The sequence below is a fragment of the Dromaius novaehollandiae genome, chromosome 7, assembly GCF_036370855.1.
Source record: "Dromaius novaehollandiae isolate bDroNov1 chromosome 7, bDroNov1.hap1, whole genome shotgun sequence".
NCBI lineage: Eukaryota > Metazoa > Chordata > Aves > Casuariiformes > Dromaiidae > Dromaius > Dromaius novaehollandiae.
Window position 1 is genome coordinate 43,314,325 of NC_088104.1, and position 15,655 is coordinate 43,329,979.

The 15,655-nt window shown below is 61.2% G+C and overlaps 1 protein-coding gene across 1 annotated transcript; it reads left to right on the plus strand.

Moving 5' to 3' along the window:
• Nucleotides 1-6,494: 6,494 nt before the first annotated feature.
• GBX2 (gastrulation brain homeobox 2) lies at nucleotides 6,495-9,041 on the plus strand. Its single transcript, XM_064515403.1, has 2 exons — nucleotides 6,495-7,316; nucleotides 7,688-9,041. Exons 1-2 carry the CDS (start codon nucleotides 6,806-6,808, stop codon nucleotides 8,209-8,211), a joined length of 1,035 nt encoding a protein of 344 aa, XP_064371473.1. The 5' UTR covers nucleotides 6,495-6,805; the 3' UTR covers nucleotides 8,212-9,041.
• Nucleotides 9,042-15,655: the final 6,614 nt, after the last annotated feature.

Sequence of the window (15,655 nt, forward strand, 5' to 3'; positions counted from 1 at the left end):
CTGTGAGGCAACGAGCACGGGAGCAAGGAGGGAAAGCAAACCCACCTGCTGCTTCTGCCAGGGCCTCGCTTTTCCCGCGCCCGAGTTATATAGGGGTGCGCGAGGGGCCCTGGGCTGCACCGGCAGCTCCCGCCAGCCCATGGCCCCATATCTGCCCGCCTCCGGCACCCCCCAGCCTGGTCCTGCGTGGGCTGGGGCCCCTTGGGCAAAAGCACATCAAAAGTTTGGTCCCTGGGCATGAAGACGGGGATATTTCCCATCGGTATTGGGCAAGTCGGCACGGGCATGGAGTCGCGCCATGGAGGGGCTCAAATCCATCCCAAAAAAATGCGCGACTTCGGCTCACCATCCTGCCCTTAAAAAAAATGCACATCACGCTATAAAAGGGAAAAAAAAAAACAAAAAAAGCCAGTTGCCGTCGGGGAAGCCAGCCCGGCCCTCGCCGCGGGGGCTCGCGTGGGGGCGGCCGCCGCGGACACGCGTGGGCGGCGGCGGCTGCGCGGCGGCCCGCGGCCCGCAGGGGGCGTCCTGGGCACGGCGGCCGCGCAGCACCGCGCCGCTCCGCTCCGCTCCGCTCCGCACCGGCGGGGGCGGCCGCCCGTGGGGCAGCTGCGCGCGGCGGCGCGGGGAGCCCGAAAAGAGGGGGGAGAAAAAAAGCAGAAAAGCCGGGAAAAAGGGAAAAAAAAGAAAAATTAGTTTTTTGGAGTTTTGGCTTTTGGGGGGTGGGGGTGGTTTTTTTCTGAGCGGTTTTAAGCGCCGCTCGGGGCGAAGTTGGCGAGTTCGGGCCGGCGGCTCGGGGAAGGGGCGCGCTGGGGTCCGGTGCTGCTGTTCGGATGCAGATGTTCGGGGAAGGGATCATTTTTTCGGCAGCTCAAGACAGGAGGTCACATTACCCGATAATACGGAGACGCATAAAAACGCGATTATGACTGCTAAACAGAACGCAGTAGGCTGCTAGTTAAGACAATGAGATTTCCAGGAAGTGATGCATAAATTCTTCAAAAATGACACATTTTTCACGTTTCATTCCAATTAAATTACTGAGGCAGCTAACACAGCGCTGAGCACACGATACATTTGGGCGAAATGAAGGCTTTCTGGGGGATTTTTTTATTACTATTTTTGCAAGTCTACCCGGACGCGCGTGTTTTGTGAAACGCGGTTGATATTAAGCGGCTATTACGGAAGAATGTCGGAGGCCTTCGCTCCTCGCCTCTGCTTGTGGCGGGGCTGGTCCGTCTCCGCTTTTTCCGCCCTGCGGCAATAAAACGCCGAGAGTCCCGGCCGTGCGCTTTGGCGGAGCCGCTTCGAAATAATTCCCGAATAGCGGGAATTGCCCGCGCTGGCGCGCAGCCGCCTCTCCGCGCAGCGAGCCGCGCAAACAGCCGCGCTGGGCAGCCCCGGAGCCCCCCGAGGCTTGGGCAGCCCCTCGGGTCCCCCGCGCCCCCCCCCACCCCCCCCCGCCGGGGCTCCGCGCCGGGCTCCGCGGGTCGCGCCGGGCTCCGCGGGAGGCGCGGCGGGATCGGGCCCCGGGGCGGCTTGGGGGGCGGCGGGGCGGGTTTCGGGGGTGCCCGCTCGGGGCTGGGGGCCGCGGAGCCTCCTCGCCGGGGACAATCAAGCCGCGACCTGGCCCCGGTAATGAAAGAGCATTTGCTTTTCAAAGCAGAGGCTTCGCGCACGCCGCGCTGAGGCGGGTGATCCGCAAAGCAATACAAATCAGAAATGAGATTTTGAAGTCCTAATGAACCTGATTGCATGAACATTTATAATCCCCCATGGCTTTAAATGAAATCAGATATAATCAGGAGCTATGGGGAAAGGGAGTGTTTACAGGCAGAGATTGGGAAGTGCTGCTGTATTAGTAAAGATGCTGCTCCTTCTATTGATGTCTAAAATGATGGATAATGTGAGAATGGCAAATATACTATTTGTCTAATGGCTCTGCAATTAAATTCCCCTGTAAATGACCCATGCCTCATTTCATCCTAATCTATGGAATTTTGATTGAATTCGTCAGCTCTAATTGAAAAATACTGCACTTTAATGTCTGCAGTGCAGTTTCAGGACCACGGTGGTTTTAATGAGACGGTGCCCCTCTGACCTGGGAATATTTTAGACTTTTATTCGGGATTTTAAACCGGCAGATTTCTCAACTATATTCCGTGCAAAAGCGTCCGCGTGTGCGCGGGCGTGTGTGGTTTTACACCGCTAAGGGTAATCTCTCCGTGCCGATGCGTTTTATTAAGGTCCCCTTTAGTGCTCTTAAAATATTTTCACTCTGGTTATTTAAATATATATATATATTAAAAAGGGGGGAAAAAAAGAAACCTATTTCCCATCATGAATTGAACGAATTTCAGGACGCGAACCAGCGTTACCGAACCCAGATCTCGTTTGGGGTTTTAATTTTTTTTTCCAGCCTGTCCTTATGCACGGCGTTATTTTTCCCCCCCTTTTTACTCTCCCCTTTTTAATTTGAAAATCCCGGGGAGGGGCTCCTTTGGCGATGAGCGGGTTCAAGTTTGTTGAAAGCCACGGGGAAAAGAGAAATACACAAAATAAAAAGAAAAAGAAAAAGAGAAAAAGAAAAAGAAACCAAAAAACACAGCATGTCTCCCGTGCAGGGGGTGGAAGCTGGGCAGAGAGGAGGCACCCGGAGAAACATCCCCCCCCTCCAAAAACCAGAAAGCCGGAGCCGACCCGGGGCAGATGCTGGCCGCAGCCCGGGGCAGCGGCGCGGCGGCGAGCAGCTCCTTGCCGGAGCGCGTTTACTCCGTGCTTACTCCGGCGAAAGGCATTCAAACGGGAACGTGCAGAGCAGCTGATGGGGTTAAGCCACGAAAGGGTCTCACCCCCCCCCCCGAAAAGCAAGGGGCAGTGGGAGGGGGTCCCGGCGGCCCCGCGCCGCAAGCACCCGCTGTGCCCGTCTCCCCCCCGCCCCAAAAAACCCGCTTGCCAAGGGCCAAATCCTGCCCCCCACCACCACCCTCCAGTCCCCCCTCTCCAGCAGCCCCCTGAGATCAACCCACGGCCACCCCCAAAGCTCCTGCCCCCCCCCCGCACAGCTGAGCCCCCCGCACAGGGCAGACCCCCCCCTCGGTGTGACTCGGGGAGCCTGGCTCAGCCCGGGATGCGCCCTGGGACGCCCCCCCCCCTGCTCCCCCCCCCGCGGCCGAAAAACGGATGCAATGGCACAGTAGGGCGAGACGCTTGCGGCCGCGATTGCTGTGTAATTAAAATTTCCCCGGCGAAGGCAGAGCCGCTCGCAGGGCTCCGCTCGCAAGGGCCTCCGCCGGCCCCGAGCCGCGGGGCTTTGCGTGAAGTCGTCGCGTTGCTTTGCCGGACGAAGGCAGCGCCGCAAGGCCGGGCCGGGCATCGAGGGTCCGTCCTCGCCGGCCTGGGGACCTCGACACGCTGCCCCACAGCCAGCCGGGACGGTGGCCACCGCGCCGGCGCCGCAGCCGGGTGCCCAAAGAGCTCGCGAGCCATGGGGACGTATCCACCACGCGCAGAGGGGTGGCAACGGCTGGGGTGGCACGGGGGGACAGCGGAGCCCGGCTTGGCCCCAGAGCTGCCGTCGAACAGCAGCACGGGGCAGCTCCCGCTGCCTTCCCAGTTAAATAGTCTCCCTAAGCGGTTGTGTCCCACGGACTCTGGACTTGAAGGGCTCAAGCATCTCCCCAGCTTTGGTCTCATCACCTTTTCTCCCCACTCCACAACTCCCTCTGGGGCACGTACCTCCAAAAACCCAGCATCTCCTCCATGCTTGGTGAAAAGCCCCCCGGCATCCCCCCGTGTCCGGCCTTGCTATAGGCGGGGGGGTTCATTGCAGGCACGGCCTGAAAAACATCACGGCTGGCTGGTGCTGCAGAGAGGCACCCATCCCTGGGCGGCCCTGTCCCTCCCTTCTTCTGCCTCGTTGGGATTTTTGGGGTGGCTCCTTGCTTGGCCCACGGTCTCGCCAGCTTGTCCGGTATCCACTTATATCGGAGGCACCTTCCAGTCTGCCCAGTTAAAACCCACTCTGTTCAGCAGATGGGTCCTTCTGGAGAAGGGCTTTGCACAGAACCCCTCAGAGGCCACCCAACGGCTGATGGTCACCAAGCCAAGGCAGCCCGGGAGCCCTCCCGAAAACCCGCTCCGTGCCGCACTGCCTCGCTGCTCGACGGGAGCCATGGGCACGCCGTGGCCAGGGACACATCCAGAAAAGGGGTCTTCTTCCCCTAACCCGCCTCGACGGGCACCGGGGGGGCGGTCGGTGACCCTCCAAGGAGCCCTCGGGGAGCAGGAGCGCAGCGGGCGCCCTGCCTTGCTCCTCAACGGGACGTCAGCTCGGGGCCGGGGGGATCCACGGCGTCGCCGTCGAGGGACGGGGCCCTCCTCGCCGGCCCGCGTGCTCCTCCGGCACCCCGGGGGCCGCAGCCCCCCCCCCCCCCCCGGCACTCCCAAACCCCGGGGGCACCCCCGGGCCGGCCCGCCCCGGCGAGCAGCGGGGCCTCCCTGCCTCCCGCCTGCCTCCCGCCTGCCGCACTTCCCAGGCGCGCTCACGCTCCGCTTGCTTCGCCAACAATCAGGAGTCGCAGGCGGGTTTTTTTTTTCTCTTTTTTCCTCCCTCTCCGGAGAAAAATCAGCTAATTATGTGCCGAACAAAAGCCTATTCTCGCCTGAAATAATGCCGCCGTCTTGCAAAGGCACTTGTTTGTGGGCAAATTTTGAAGAGGGCTGACAATAAAAACAGCTGCAGGAGCTGGGTGTTGGTACACACCGCCATGCCCCGGCCGATCACCATGCCTAATTAGCTCCCCTTTGCACCGTCCAGCGCGGCTGCCCCAAAGCAGGGCTCTTTTTTGGGTTGCTTTTTATTTTTTTGCCTTTTTTTTTTGCTTTTTTTTTGCTTTTTTTGCTTTTTTTTGCTTTTTTTTGCTTTTTTCTTTGCTTTCTTTTTTCTTTTTGGCCCTTCTTTTTGATGCGCCCCTCGCCGCGCGGTTCGTTCCCACGCCGGCTGCTTCCAGCAGCAGTGTGGGGTTGGTCAGCACGCGTCGGGGGGGGGGGATATTTCTCTTTTTTTGCGTGGGAACGAGCCGGGCGGGCGGCCCCGGAGAGGTTTTAGCACGCGCGTGGCGGCCTCCGCCATACGGAGCCGGGACATATGGAAACGAGCAGCGCGAGGCAACTTTTCCAAGCGCCTTGGAGTCGGACACGGGCCCCGAAAGCGGCACGCGTGCCCCCCCCCCCCACCCCACCTGCAGATGTTTCACTCACCATCAAATTTGCCCAAATTCCCGAGGCTTCGCGTGGGGTTTTCCACCGAGGGCAAGCCAAAAAGCAGCGTTTTGCGTGCACAGATTTTTTTTTTTTTTTAAGATATATTTTTGGGGGGCGGAAAGCGCCTCTCGCCGGGGGCCGGCCGGGAGGTCGCGACCCGGGGGGGCCGAGGGGCTGAGCGCCGGGTTGACCCCACCGCTCGGGGGGGGGCTGTTATTTAACATGCCCGGGAGCATCCCGAAAACACGCGGAGGGGGCAGCCGGCCCTGTTGTCCCGCGAAGGCCGCGACTTGCCCGAAGGGGGGGGATCCCGAAGGAGGGAGGATCCGTCCCTCCAGATCCGTCCCTCCTCTCTCTTTTCTTTTCTTCTTTTTTTTTTGGCATTTAATTTTATTTTCCAAACCACTTGATCTTTGCTTGGGAACCTCCATTAATTGCCTGGGTTTGCCTCTTCGCCTGGTCCCTTTATCATTATTTATGGCCTTTGAAATTGCGTAAAGTTCCCTTGACGTTCAATTTACAAGTTTGGGGGCTTTTTTTTTTCCTCTCTTTTTTCTCCCCCCCTCCTTTTTTTTTTTTTTTTTTTTTTTTTTGTTCCGCCTTTTGTCCTCGGCAAAGACGTCGTGTTGGAAAGGCTTTGAGCCGGCCAACATGAGAGGCTCGCCGGAGAAAAGGGAGCAGCCGCGATCGCTTTTAATTCCGCCGTGTTGCTGAATGGCTCTTTTACATAATTGCAGAAGCAATTTCAAAGCCAAGCCAGGGGCTGACTTTACCCAGAACCACATGGAGCCTATTTGGGGGCTTTTCAGATTTAAAAAAAAAAAAAAAAGAGAGAGAGAGAGAGAGAGAGAGAGAAGCGTGAATAAAACAGGGTGTTTTTTAAAAAAAAAAGGGGGGGAAAGGCTTCAATGCTTTGGCTCCCTCCAAATTGCTGTGTCTGATGGGGAATGTCACACGCTTCGCCGCGGGGGAGGGCGGAGGGACCCCACGGAGGGTCCCGACGGCGGCGGGGGGCATCGCCGGGGCGGCTGGACGGGGCGGCCCACGCGTGGGCGCCTCCCCCCCGGGCGTCCGCCCGGGGGGGAGGCGCCCACGCGTGGGCCGCCCCGTCCAGCCGCCGCCGGGCGGGCGGGGTAGCGAGGAGGAGCGAGGGGGGGCGTGGCCTCCCCGCCGGGCCCCGCCCCGCCGCCCGCTCTGCCCAATGGGCGGCGGCGGCGGCGGCCACGTGGGGCGGGCCGCGTTCCCAGCCGGGCAAAATGTGAATGGGCGCGGGGGAGCGCGGGCGGGCAGAGGCAGCGCGGCGGCGGCGGCGGGCTCCGCGGGGGCGCACGGCGGCGGCGGCGGCGGCGGGGGGCGAGCCCCGATGTGCGGGCGGCGGCGGCGGGCCGCGGCCCCGCTCCGCCCCGGCTCGGCCCCACGCGTGGGCGCTGCGCGGCGCTGAGGAGGAGGAGGAGGAGGAGGAGGAGGAGGAAGGTGGTCGCCGCCGCCGCTGCCGCTGCCGCTGCCGCTGCTGCCGCTGCTGCCGCTCCGCCGGCCCGGCATGAGCGCGGCTTTCCAGCCCTCGCTGATGATGATGCAGCGCCCGCTGGGAAGCAGCACGGCCTTCAGCATCGACTCGCTCATCGGCAGCCCCCCGCCGCCCGCCCCGGGCCACTTCGTCTACACCGGCTACCCCATGTTCATGCCCTACCGGCCCGTGGTGCTGCCGCCGCCGCCGCCGCCGCCGCCCGCGCTGCCGCAGGGCGCTCTGCAGCCGGCGCTGCCCCCCGCGCACCCCCACCACCACCAGCTGCCCAGCCTGCCCACGGGCTTCTGCTCCGGCCTGGCGCAGGGCATGGCCCTCACCTCCACGCTCATGGCCACGCTGCCCGGCACCTTCCCCGCCTCCCCCCAGCACCAGGAGGCCGCCAGGAAGTTCGCGCCCCCGGGCAGCTTCGACAAGGCCGAGGGGCTCCCCGCGGACGGCGGCGGCGACGACGGCAAAGCCTTCCTGGGCAAGGACGGCGCCCTGCTGCCCTTCCCGGCCGCCGACGCCGTCCAGGCCTCCCTCGGTGAGTGAGCGCCGCGCCCCGTCGGGCAGCCGCCGCGCTCCGCCGCCCCGACGGCGCGGCCGCCCCCGCGGCTGAGCCCCGCCGCGGCCCGAGGGCGGGTCGGGGGGGCCGCGGGAGGCTGGGCCGGCCCCGGGGGGGCCCCCGCGGCGGCGCGGCCCCCCGGCTCTCCCCAGGGCGCGGAGGAGGGAGGTTTCGCTGCCCTGCCGCTTACCCCGGAAAACATAAAATCGGCCAAAGCACCGCGCGCGCGACGGCACCAACCACCCCAAGACCAACAAAACCGGGGTTAGGGAGGCGCGGGCCGGGGGGGCGCGGGGGCTGCGGGGCGGCCGGTGCCACAGGCTAACGGAGCGCCTCTGCTCGGCTTGCAGTGGGGGCCCTGCGGGGCCCGGGGAAGGAGGACCCCAAAGCCGACGAGGACGCCAAAGGCAAAGAGGAGAGTTTCTCCATGGACAGCGACCTAGACTACAGCTCCGACGACAACGTCCCCGGCCAGGCGGCCCACAAGGAAGAGGACTCTGGCAACGCGCTGGAGGAAAACCCCCAGAACACCAACAACTCCAACAACACCACGTCCACGGGCAAGAACCGGCGGCGGCGAACAGCCTTCACCAGCGAGCAGCTGCTGGAGCTGGAGAAAGAGTTTCACTGCAAAAAGTACCTGTCCCTGACGGAGCGCTCCCAGATCGCGCACGCCCTCAAACTCAGCGAGGTGCAGGTCAAAATCTGGTTCCAGAACAGGCGGGCCAAGTGGAAACGGGTCAAGGCCGGCAACGCCAACTCCAAGACGGGCGAGCCGTCCCGCAACCCCAAGATCGTGGTGCCCATCCCGGTGCACGTCAGCAGGTTTGCCATCAGAAGTCAGCACCAGCAGCTGGAGCAAGCCAGACCCTGAGCGCGCCCTGCCCGCCGAGCCGCACGGTTTGACGCAAAGGTTTCCGTGTCGGGGGTGCAAACCAGCCCGCACCCCCGCCCCCAAAACAAAAAAAAGAAACACGAAAAAAGCAAACGATCCGACAGCAAAAATTCCCCCCGCGCGCGCACAGAAAATCCCAGCTACGAGCGAACTTTAACGCGAAACTTTCCGCATCCGGAGAGTCTTGAAGGAACGAGGCTTGAAACTGTGGTTTGTTTGGGAGCAGGAATGTCAAACCCTGGAAGAGACATGCAGATATTTATTATTATTACACTGCCCTACTTTGTACATACCAGTGCTTTCTCGGCTGCAACGCCTTGGCTGTGATGGGAGCCAATACGCGGGACCGCGACATCGCCGGATCCAGCAGCAATTTGCCCGCGCCCCCTTCGCCGGCAGAGACATCCCCAGCGAACCCTGCAGCGCACATTTAGCCATCTTTTGGGTTTTGTTTCTTATCGGTTCGAAAGGTAAAGACAGAGAACAAAACGAAACAAAACTAAGAGTTTAATTCCATGCCTTTTTGGTTATTTTATTTTATTTCGGATGGCTGAGTGGCAGGCACTGGGTGACCATTTTTTTAATATATTTTTTGCCTGGCTTTCTGTCGATTTGGTTTGCCTATTCTACCAAGCCATGTTTAAAGAGAGAGAGAGAGGAAAAAAAAAAAGCACGATCTTCTCTATTGTGTTTAATTTATTTCTATGTAGCTTATTTCCTTATAAGTTATGAAATTTAAAAGCAAACTCAGTCTTGTGAATAAAAACCAACAAAGAAACAAAAAGACAAAAAAAAAATCCCTCCTGCACCCAGTGACTATTCTGTCCGGAATTTGGCGTTGCTCTGGGCTGATTTGGGTTTTTCCTCCCTCCTGCGCGGCCGGCGGGAGCGATGCCGCTGCAGGGCCGCGCTCGCTCCTTTTGCAAAGCCAGATTTATTGTCGGGGGCGGAGAACGGGGGGGAGAAACGGGCAAAAAGTTTCCCTTTTGGGGGAAAAAGGGCAGGGCGGGGGGGGGCCGCAGCCGCTGCAAACGGATTTAGTGCGGATAAAGCCGGCCCCGAGGCGTCGGGCAGGGGGGCGGCCGGCCCCGACGGGGGGGGTCGCTCGGGGGGGGCACAAATACCCTGCACCCCCTCCCCCAAGCTGCCCCGAGCCCTGATTTTCGTGGCCGACGGCGGTAAATTTCCCCCCCCCGCGGGGCTGCTCCCGCCGCCCCGACAGCGCGGCCGGGGCAGGGGCGCTGCGGCGGGGCGAACCGGGGCAGCGAGGGGGAAATGGGGCCGGAGGGTTTTTTTCCCTTCTTTTTTTTTTAATCCCGATTTTTCCCCCTTCTTTCGGCATGAGCTAGCATGCACCCCGCTCGCATCCGTGGCCGGGAAGCCGGAGAGTCTGCGGCGGCGACCGTCGGGGGCGGTTTGCGGCCAGGCAGGAATTAAAAAGCACTAATTTGCCGGGCAAAGGAGGGGGGGGGGGTTGTCTAATAAAATTAAAAAGCGAGCACCGGCAGAAAAGCGCCTCACTAGCTCTGTGCGCGGGTAACTAGAGCGAGCTGCGAGGAGCGATGGGCGCTGGAGGTAACGGCGAGCCTCTCGGTCCGGGCTCCAGCGAGCAGATCAAGGCTTCGCGCTGGTCAGTGCCAATATTGACAGAATTTATATCAGTTGCGCTTCATCTTTTTTTTTTTTAATTTATTTATTTAATGCCGGCGTTGAATTGCGCTGGAAGGGTCGCGAAGCGGCGCCGGGGCAGCGGGGGGGGCTCCCCCCCTCCAAGCCGGCCCAGACCCCCCCCCGCCAAGGGCCCCGGCGAGCAGCCGGCTCGGCCCCGCTTTCTCCCCGTTTCCAGGCCGAGCTGCGCTATTTTTCGGCGGCCGGGACGGGTGGAAAGAGCGAGCTAGGAAAGGCGCCGAATAAGCCCGAAACAGCGTTTAGGAGCGGGGGAAGCACCGGCACCGACAGGGCAATTTCGGCAGCGGCGGCTGCTGCTGCTATTGCGATTTTTTGTTGTTTCGCTTCGCGCCGGGCAGCGCCCCACGCGCGGCCGGGACACGCGTGGGGCAGCGGCGGCCGCACAGCCGTCGAGCACCGCTCCGTTTCGGAGGCTTTTTAAAAAAAATTGATTTTTTTTTTTCCTTTTTTTTTTTTTTGGTGTGTGGGGGGGTCCCCATGCCGAGGGGGAGCCGCTGCAAAGCGCAGCAAGCCGGAGCCGGCTCGGGCGCGCCGCAGCCCGGCTGTGCCCCCCCCCCCCCCCCCGGGGGGCTGCATTTTAGGGAGGAGCAGCTGCTCCTCAGCCCTCTCCCCCCCCCTCCCCCGGGCCGGGGGCAGCGCTGTAAAAGGCAGCATCTGCCCCAGGCGCTGGGAAGTTATTTCCTCCCGGGTTGGGGTCCCCCCCGTCCCCCCCCAGGAGCGGGGCTGCAGGGGGAGCCCCGGGCCGGGCCGGAGGAGAAGGAGATAAACAAGCGAGGGGGTTGATAGCTGTCATCATCACCATCATCATGGCTTTCATTTGGCTGCCTAATGAGTCAGATCACAGGCAGAGAGAAAAATTGTCAATCGCCCAGGCTCTAATGAATTTTTTTGCAAATTGTAATCAAGCCAGGCCGTCTCAGCTCGCTGATTAATGAGACCCAGGAGGCCCGGCCAGCACCTCAGCTTTTTATTCCATCCCGTCCTCCCTGCACTAAATTAACAGCAACTTGTCTGAGCTTCAAATTAACTCCCAATGATTAATTCTGATGGGGGGGTCTGAAGAATAGCTCGTCCTAATAGGCACTGGCCTCTGATGCTGTTTGAAATTAATACACTTCCCCTTTGGCTGCCGGCTTTAATCCAAGGTTGGGTTTTGACATCACTATATTTGTTGTTACAATAAATTCCTCTTACATCTGCAGATCAAATAATCGCGCTGCTCGGGGAGCCGAGCGGCAACGCCGGCCCGCTCCGCACCGGCCCGAAGGCGGGGGGGGGGGGGAGCCCCCCCGGGCCCCGCTTTGAGCTCGCGTTAGGAAAAAAACCCGATTATGCGGTTTTTAAGCCCATCCGTTAGCCGCGGGATGCCTCTCTGCGCTCTTAAATGAGACATCAGTGCTGTTAAATCCTTCCCCCCCCCCCTCCTTCGGGCGCCCCAGGGAGGAGCGGAGCGGCCGGCCGCGCTCCCGGGCTGCGCTGCTGCGACCCGGCAAACTCAGCGCACGCAAGGCGCCGCCGCGCCTCTCGGAGGGGGGAGGGGGGGGGGCGGCGGGGGCAGCGCTGCCTTCCGCCTTGTTGCTGTTTGCGCTGGCTTAATTGGTTTAATTATTTCAGCTGTGATTGGCAAGCGGCGGCACTGCGCCTTTTACCTGCCCCCCCCCCCACTGCTACGGAGCCCCTTTGTGCCCGGCCGGGGGGGCCAGCCCCCCCCCCCCCCCACCGCCCCAGGGATAAATTCAGCCAAGGTCTGAGCATCTCTGCTTCCCCCTAAGTGGTCCACGTTACTCCCAAGAGACCCCCCCGCCCCGGGTCAGCATCACTTCCCGCCGGGAGGCAACGGTGATGGGCACGTCGTCGTTGTGGTCCCCCCCCCCCCCCCGGTCAGGCCGCACCGGCAGCCCTCGTGGTGCGCACGCTGGGGCCACGAGGCCGTCGAATGGCCCCCGACTGTGATGCTCACCCAGTGCCAAAGTGCCCTGGGTGCACAGCAGCGACCTGTAGGACTCACAAATTGCCCCATAAAACCTGCTCGCTTCCCCAAAACGCTGGGAAACCCCTGCACATGCAGGGAGCCACATCCGGACGCCCCTCGGGCTCACGATTCGGGAAGCCCTGTGCCCCCCCCACCCCGCCGTGGGCACCGGGTCCCTTCCCACCCCCCTGCGCCGCGGGGCGCCCGCCCGCCCCACGCTTGCTCTTTTCTCCCCGCCGCTACGCCCGGCCCATAGAACGCCTTAATCTATTTATTTCGAGCCACTTCATCCTCTCGCGCGCTTTTGTCCCGGGCTTTGTGGCAGCACCGCCGCGGTTTTAAAAGCCCCTTCCCCGATAGCGGAGGTCTCCGCGGCTGCCCGAGTGACAATGGCCGCAACAGGATTACACCGACCTGATCCTATTAAACGCGCCCAGCGGTCGCTGCCGCCCTCCCTCCGGCGCCGCAGAATCACTCGCCAAACTTTCCCCGGGGCGAGGAGGCAGCGAGGAGGCTTCGCGCGGGGCCGCGCCGGTGTTAACCGCCCCTCGGCACCCCGAAACCGGCCCCCGAAGAGGGGCATCGGCAGGGCTCGTTTTTAAGGTGACATCTGAGGGGCTCTAAAGCCCTGGGGGGGGGGGGGGGGCAGGAGCTGTGCGTTGGCCGGGGTTAAAGCTGCGCCTTTGCTCGCGGCCGCATCGTCCTGCTCGGGGCCTGTTGGAGACGGCTGTTTTGGCAGTAAAAGTGTCCGAGCTTGACAGCGACAAGGGAAACCACGTTGCCTCCTTGCCAAATTTCCTGGCCCTGCACCGGGGCTGGGAGGCACCCGAGCTTTTCCAAAAAAATACCCCCAAGACCCAAAAAACTGAACTTTTTCTCCATGTTTCTCCCCCCAAAACATCCGAGACAGACCCCAGCGTGCAGAGACGCAGCCCGGACACCCAGAAGACCGGGCAGCCCCAACGAGACCGGGGCAAAGAGTCACCCAGCCCCGGCTCCCCGTCCCCTGTCATCCCTCCATGTAGGGATCCCACATGTCAGCAAAACCCTCCCAAAAACCCACCGGCAGCCGCAGCCGGGCCGTCAGGCGCGCGGTGTTTACATGGAGCCCCTTCATCCCTGAGAAGCTACTTGGGCTCTTATGAACGTCGTTATAGCTGTAGCCGAACGGTATTTATCAAAACCAATGCCTTTCCGAACCAGGCTAATGGTCATTTTTAAGGCACACATCTGTATTTTCTTAAGCAGATGCTCCTAAGCCCACACCAGCTATTTCCCCCCTCCCTGCCTCGTCTCGTATTTCGACGTTTCCGAAGCGGCGAGAAGTTCCCGCGGAGGAAGGGCGCTAGGAAGCCGCTGCGAGAGAAACGGTTAATTCGGGATTCGTAAAGGACTTCCCTTAATGAATAATAGTTGAGCGCGATCCATCTTCCTGCCTCCTTCTGCAAAGTCCCGTTTGTAAAGGCAGGTGATCCCCACTCCTCCCGCTGATCACCGCCTCGGCGCCCGGCCCGGCAGCCCCGCCGGCCTCGGGAACGCCACCGCGCCGGCACCCCGGCCCCAGCACCACCCCCCAAGCCGGCCGCGGGGACCTGGCCGGTGGCCGGTTATCAGCGAGGAGATGGAGAGATGCCTTGATTATTGCCCGTAAGTGCCTTCGCGGGGAGAAAATCCCGGTGCTAAAGGGCTCTTTAATCAACAGGAGAAAGGCAGAGCGAGAATCAATGCCAGCAGCTCCAGCCAGGCAGATTCAAATTAGACACGAGGCTTTTCCCCCCCCCGTCTTTTTGGTGAAAACATCAAGGGCCATTACAGCCCAGAGGCGGCTGGCGAGGGATGGGGGATCCTCCAGCCCTGGGCATCCAGCTCGGGGCCGGGAGCCGGGTGGGAAGAGACGCCGGGGCCGAGGGCAGGGTCCGCCATGGCAGGGGCTTTCTCCGGTGTTGTATCGGTTCATCCACATCTCCTTCACCTCCCCGCGATGGGGAGATGCCGTTTGCTTCCATCCTTTGCTTGGTGCCACCCCAAACGCACGTCCCGTGCTTTAGCAGCCTACAGGGACCCGAGGGACTTCTGGAGGGACAGGAGCCGAGGCAAGGGGGGCCTGAGAGGAGGGGCCTCTAGCCACGCTGGTTAAACGCTGTTTTATTGGGGAGTTTTGCTTCGACGGCTCACGAACGCTTGGGAGAAAGGCCATCTCTGCCACTGCGCCAGCAGTTATTTCGCTTTACCTCCGTGCAGGAGACTCCCCGCATCAGCCCGGAGATGCTCCAGCAAAACCAGGGACCGCTAGAAGTGGTTTTCCTGGTGCTTCCGGAGGAAAAGAAAAACCTGACAAATTGCCCTTCGTTTTTAAAAGCAAAATAATAAAATTAAAAAAAAAATTCTCTCTTCTGTTGTCTTCTCCTGGCAGGAGCAAACGAAAAAGCGCACGCGGAGCCGGCGCGGTCACCCGAGGGGGACGCGGCTGGCGTGCAGAGGGCCCCCCTCTCCGCTCCGGCCGGCTCCGGGCGCTCGCTCACCTGGCGCAGGGCCGCAGCTCCGCCAGGATTGACTGGCCAGGCCGATTAGCGGCAGCCACCAGCCAATAAATAAATTGGAAGCATCTCCAGACCTGATTAGCTTGCTAATTAAGCTCAGTTACAGGGATATCTGCAGTCAATCAGGCCGGCCGTTACCAGTGGGCGCTGCGGCGCGGGAGCCGACCGTGGTGCCGCGTCTCGGTCCGGGGAGGAGGAGGAGGAGGAGGGAGGCAGGCTGCGAGCGGAGCCGCGGCTGCACCAAAATCCCCGGCCTCGTCGGGAGCGCAGCAGCGGGGCCGTCTCGGGCGATCCCCGGCAGCGGCGCTTCCCCTGCTCCATCAGGGCCGCGCGGCAGCATCGTGCCGCTCCGCCGAGCCGTTTGGCAGCATCTTCCCTTTCTGGTCCACAAACCCCGCGAAACGCCTCCGAAGACGGCCCATTCGGAAGGGTAAACACAGCGCTGCGGTTTTATCTTTTTGGCCGAACCAGGCTTTTCTCCTACCCTTCCCACATCTCTGCTCGGTTTTCTCTCTCCAGCTCCCAGCTCTTCCCTCCCGTGACCATCCGGCGCTTTGGGGACCATCACCCTCGGCGCTGGCCACCCAGGGCCTGATGGGTGCCATCCTTACCCGCATCCCTCTCCCATCCAAGTGGAGATCTTTAGCTTTGGAGATGCCAAGCCATTTCTTAAGAGGTTAGAGCAAGCCCGAACGTGGTCCGCTCACTAGGAGCGTAGCATTATTTACCCGAGGACCAGAAAAGCCCCACCGATGGCTTTGCCGCTCCCAGGCCCTTTTTCCTTCCGCTGCTTTTGGTCTCGTCCTCCCTTTGGCAAAGGCAACGAGTCTCCCTGGCTTAAAAACAAACAGATCTCGCAAGCGCGGGGCTGAGCCGGAGATCGGTCAGCGCAGTATGCAAATAAATAAGTGCTAATTGCTGGCAGCGTTGCTGCGTGTCAAGTGCAGTTATTGTGACCACATTTATTGGCCAATTAAGGGCTTTACTGGACATTAGGCGAGATAAATTACCGCCTGGTGGGTTTCCCAGCCCTGTCACCGAGCGAAAGCAGTTTGTGGTTTTCCTACTGCACATTTCGTGGTTTCGCCAGACGTAAATGTGTTGCCCTAACACGCTCCAACAGCTCCTTCCTAGTAACTCATGCTGTTCGGTGCTCCCCGAAGCCACACTCCAAGCGTCGGTTGGATGGGAATTGCAATGCTATAGGAATACTCCACCAGGA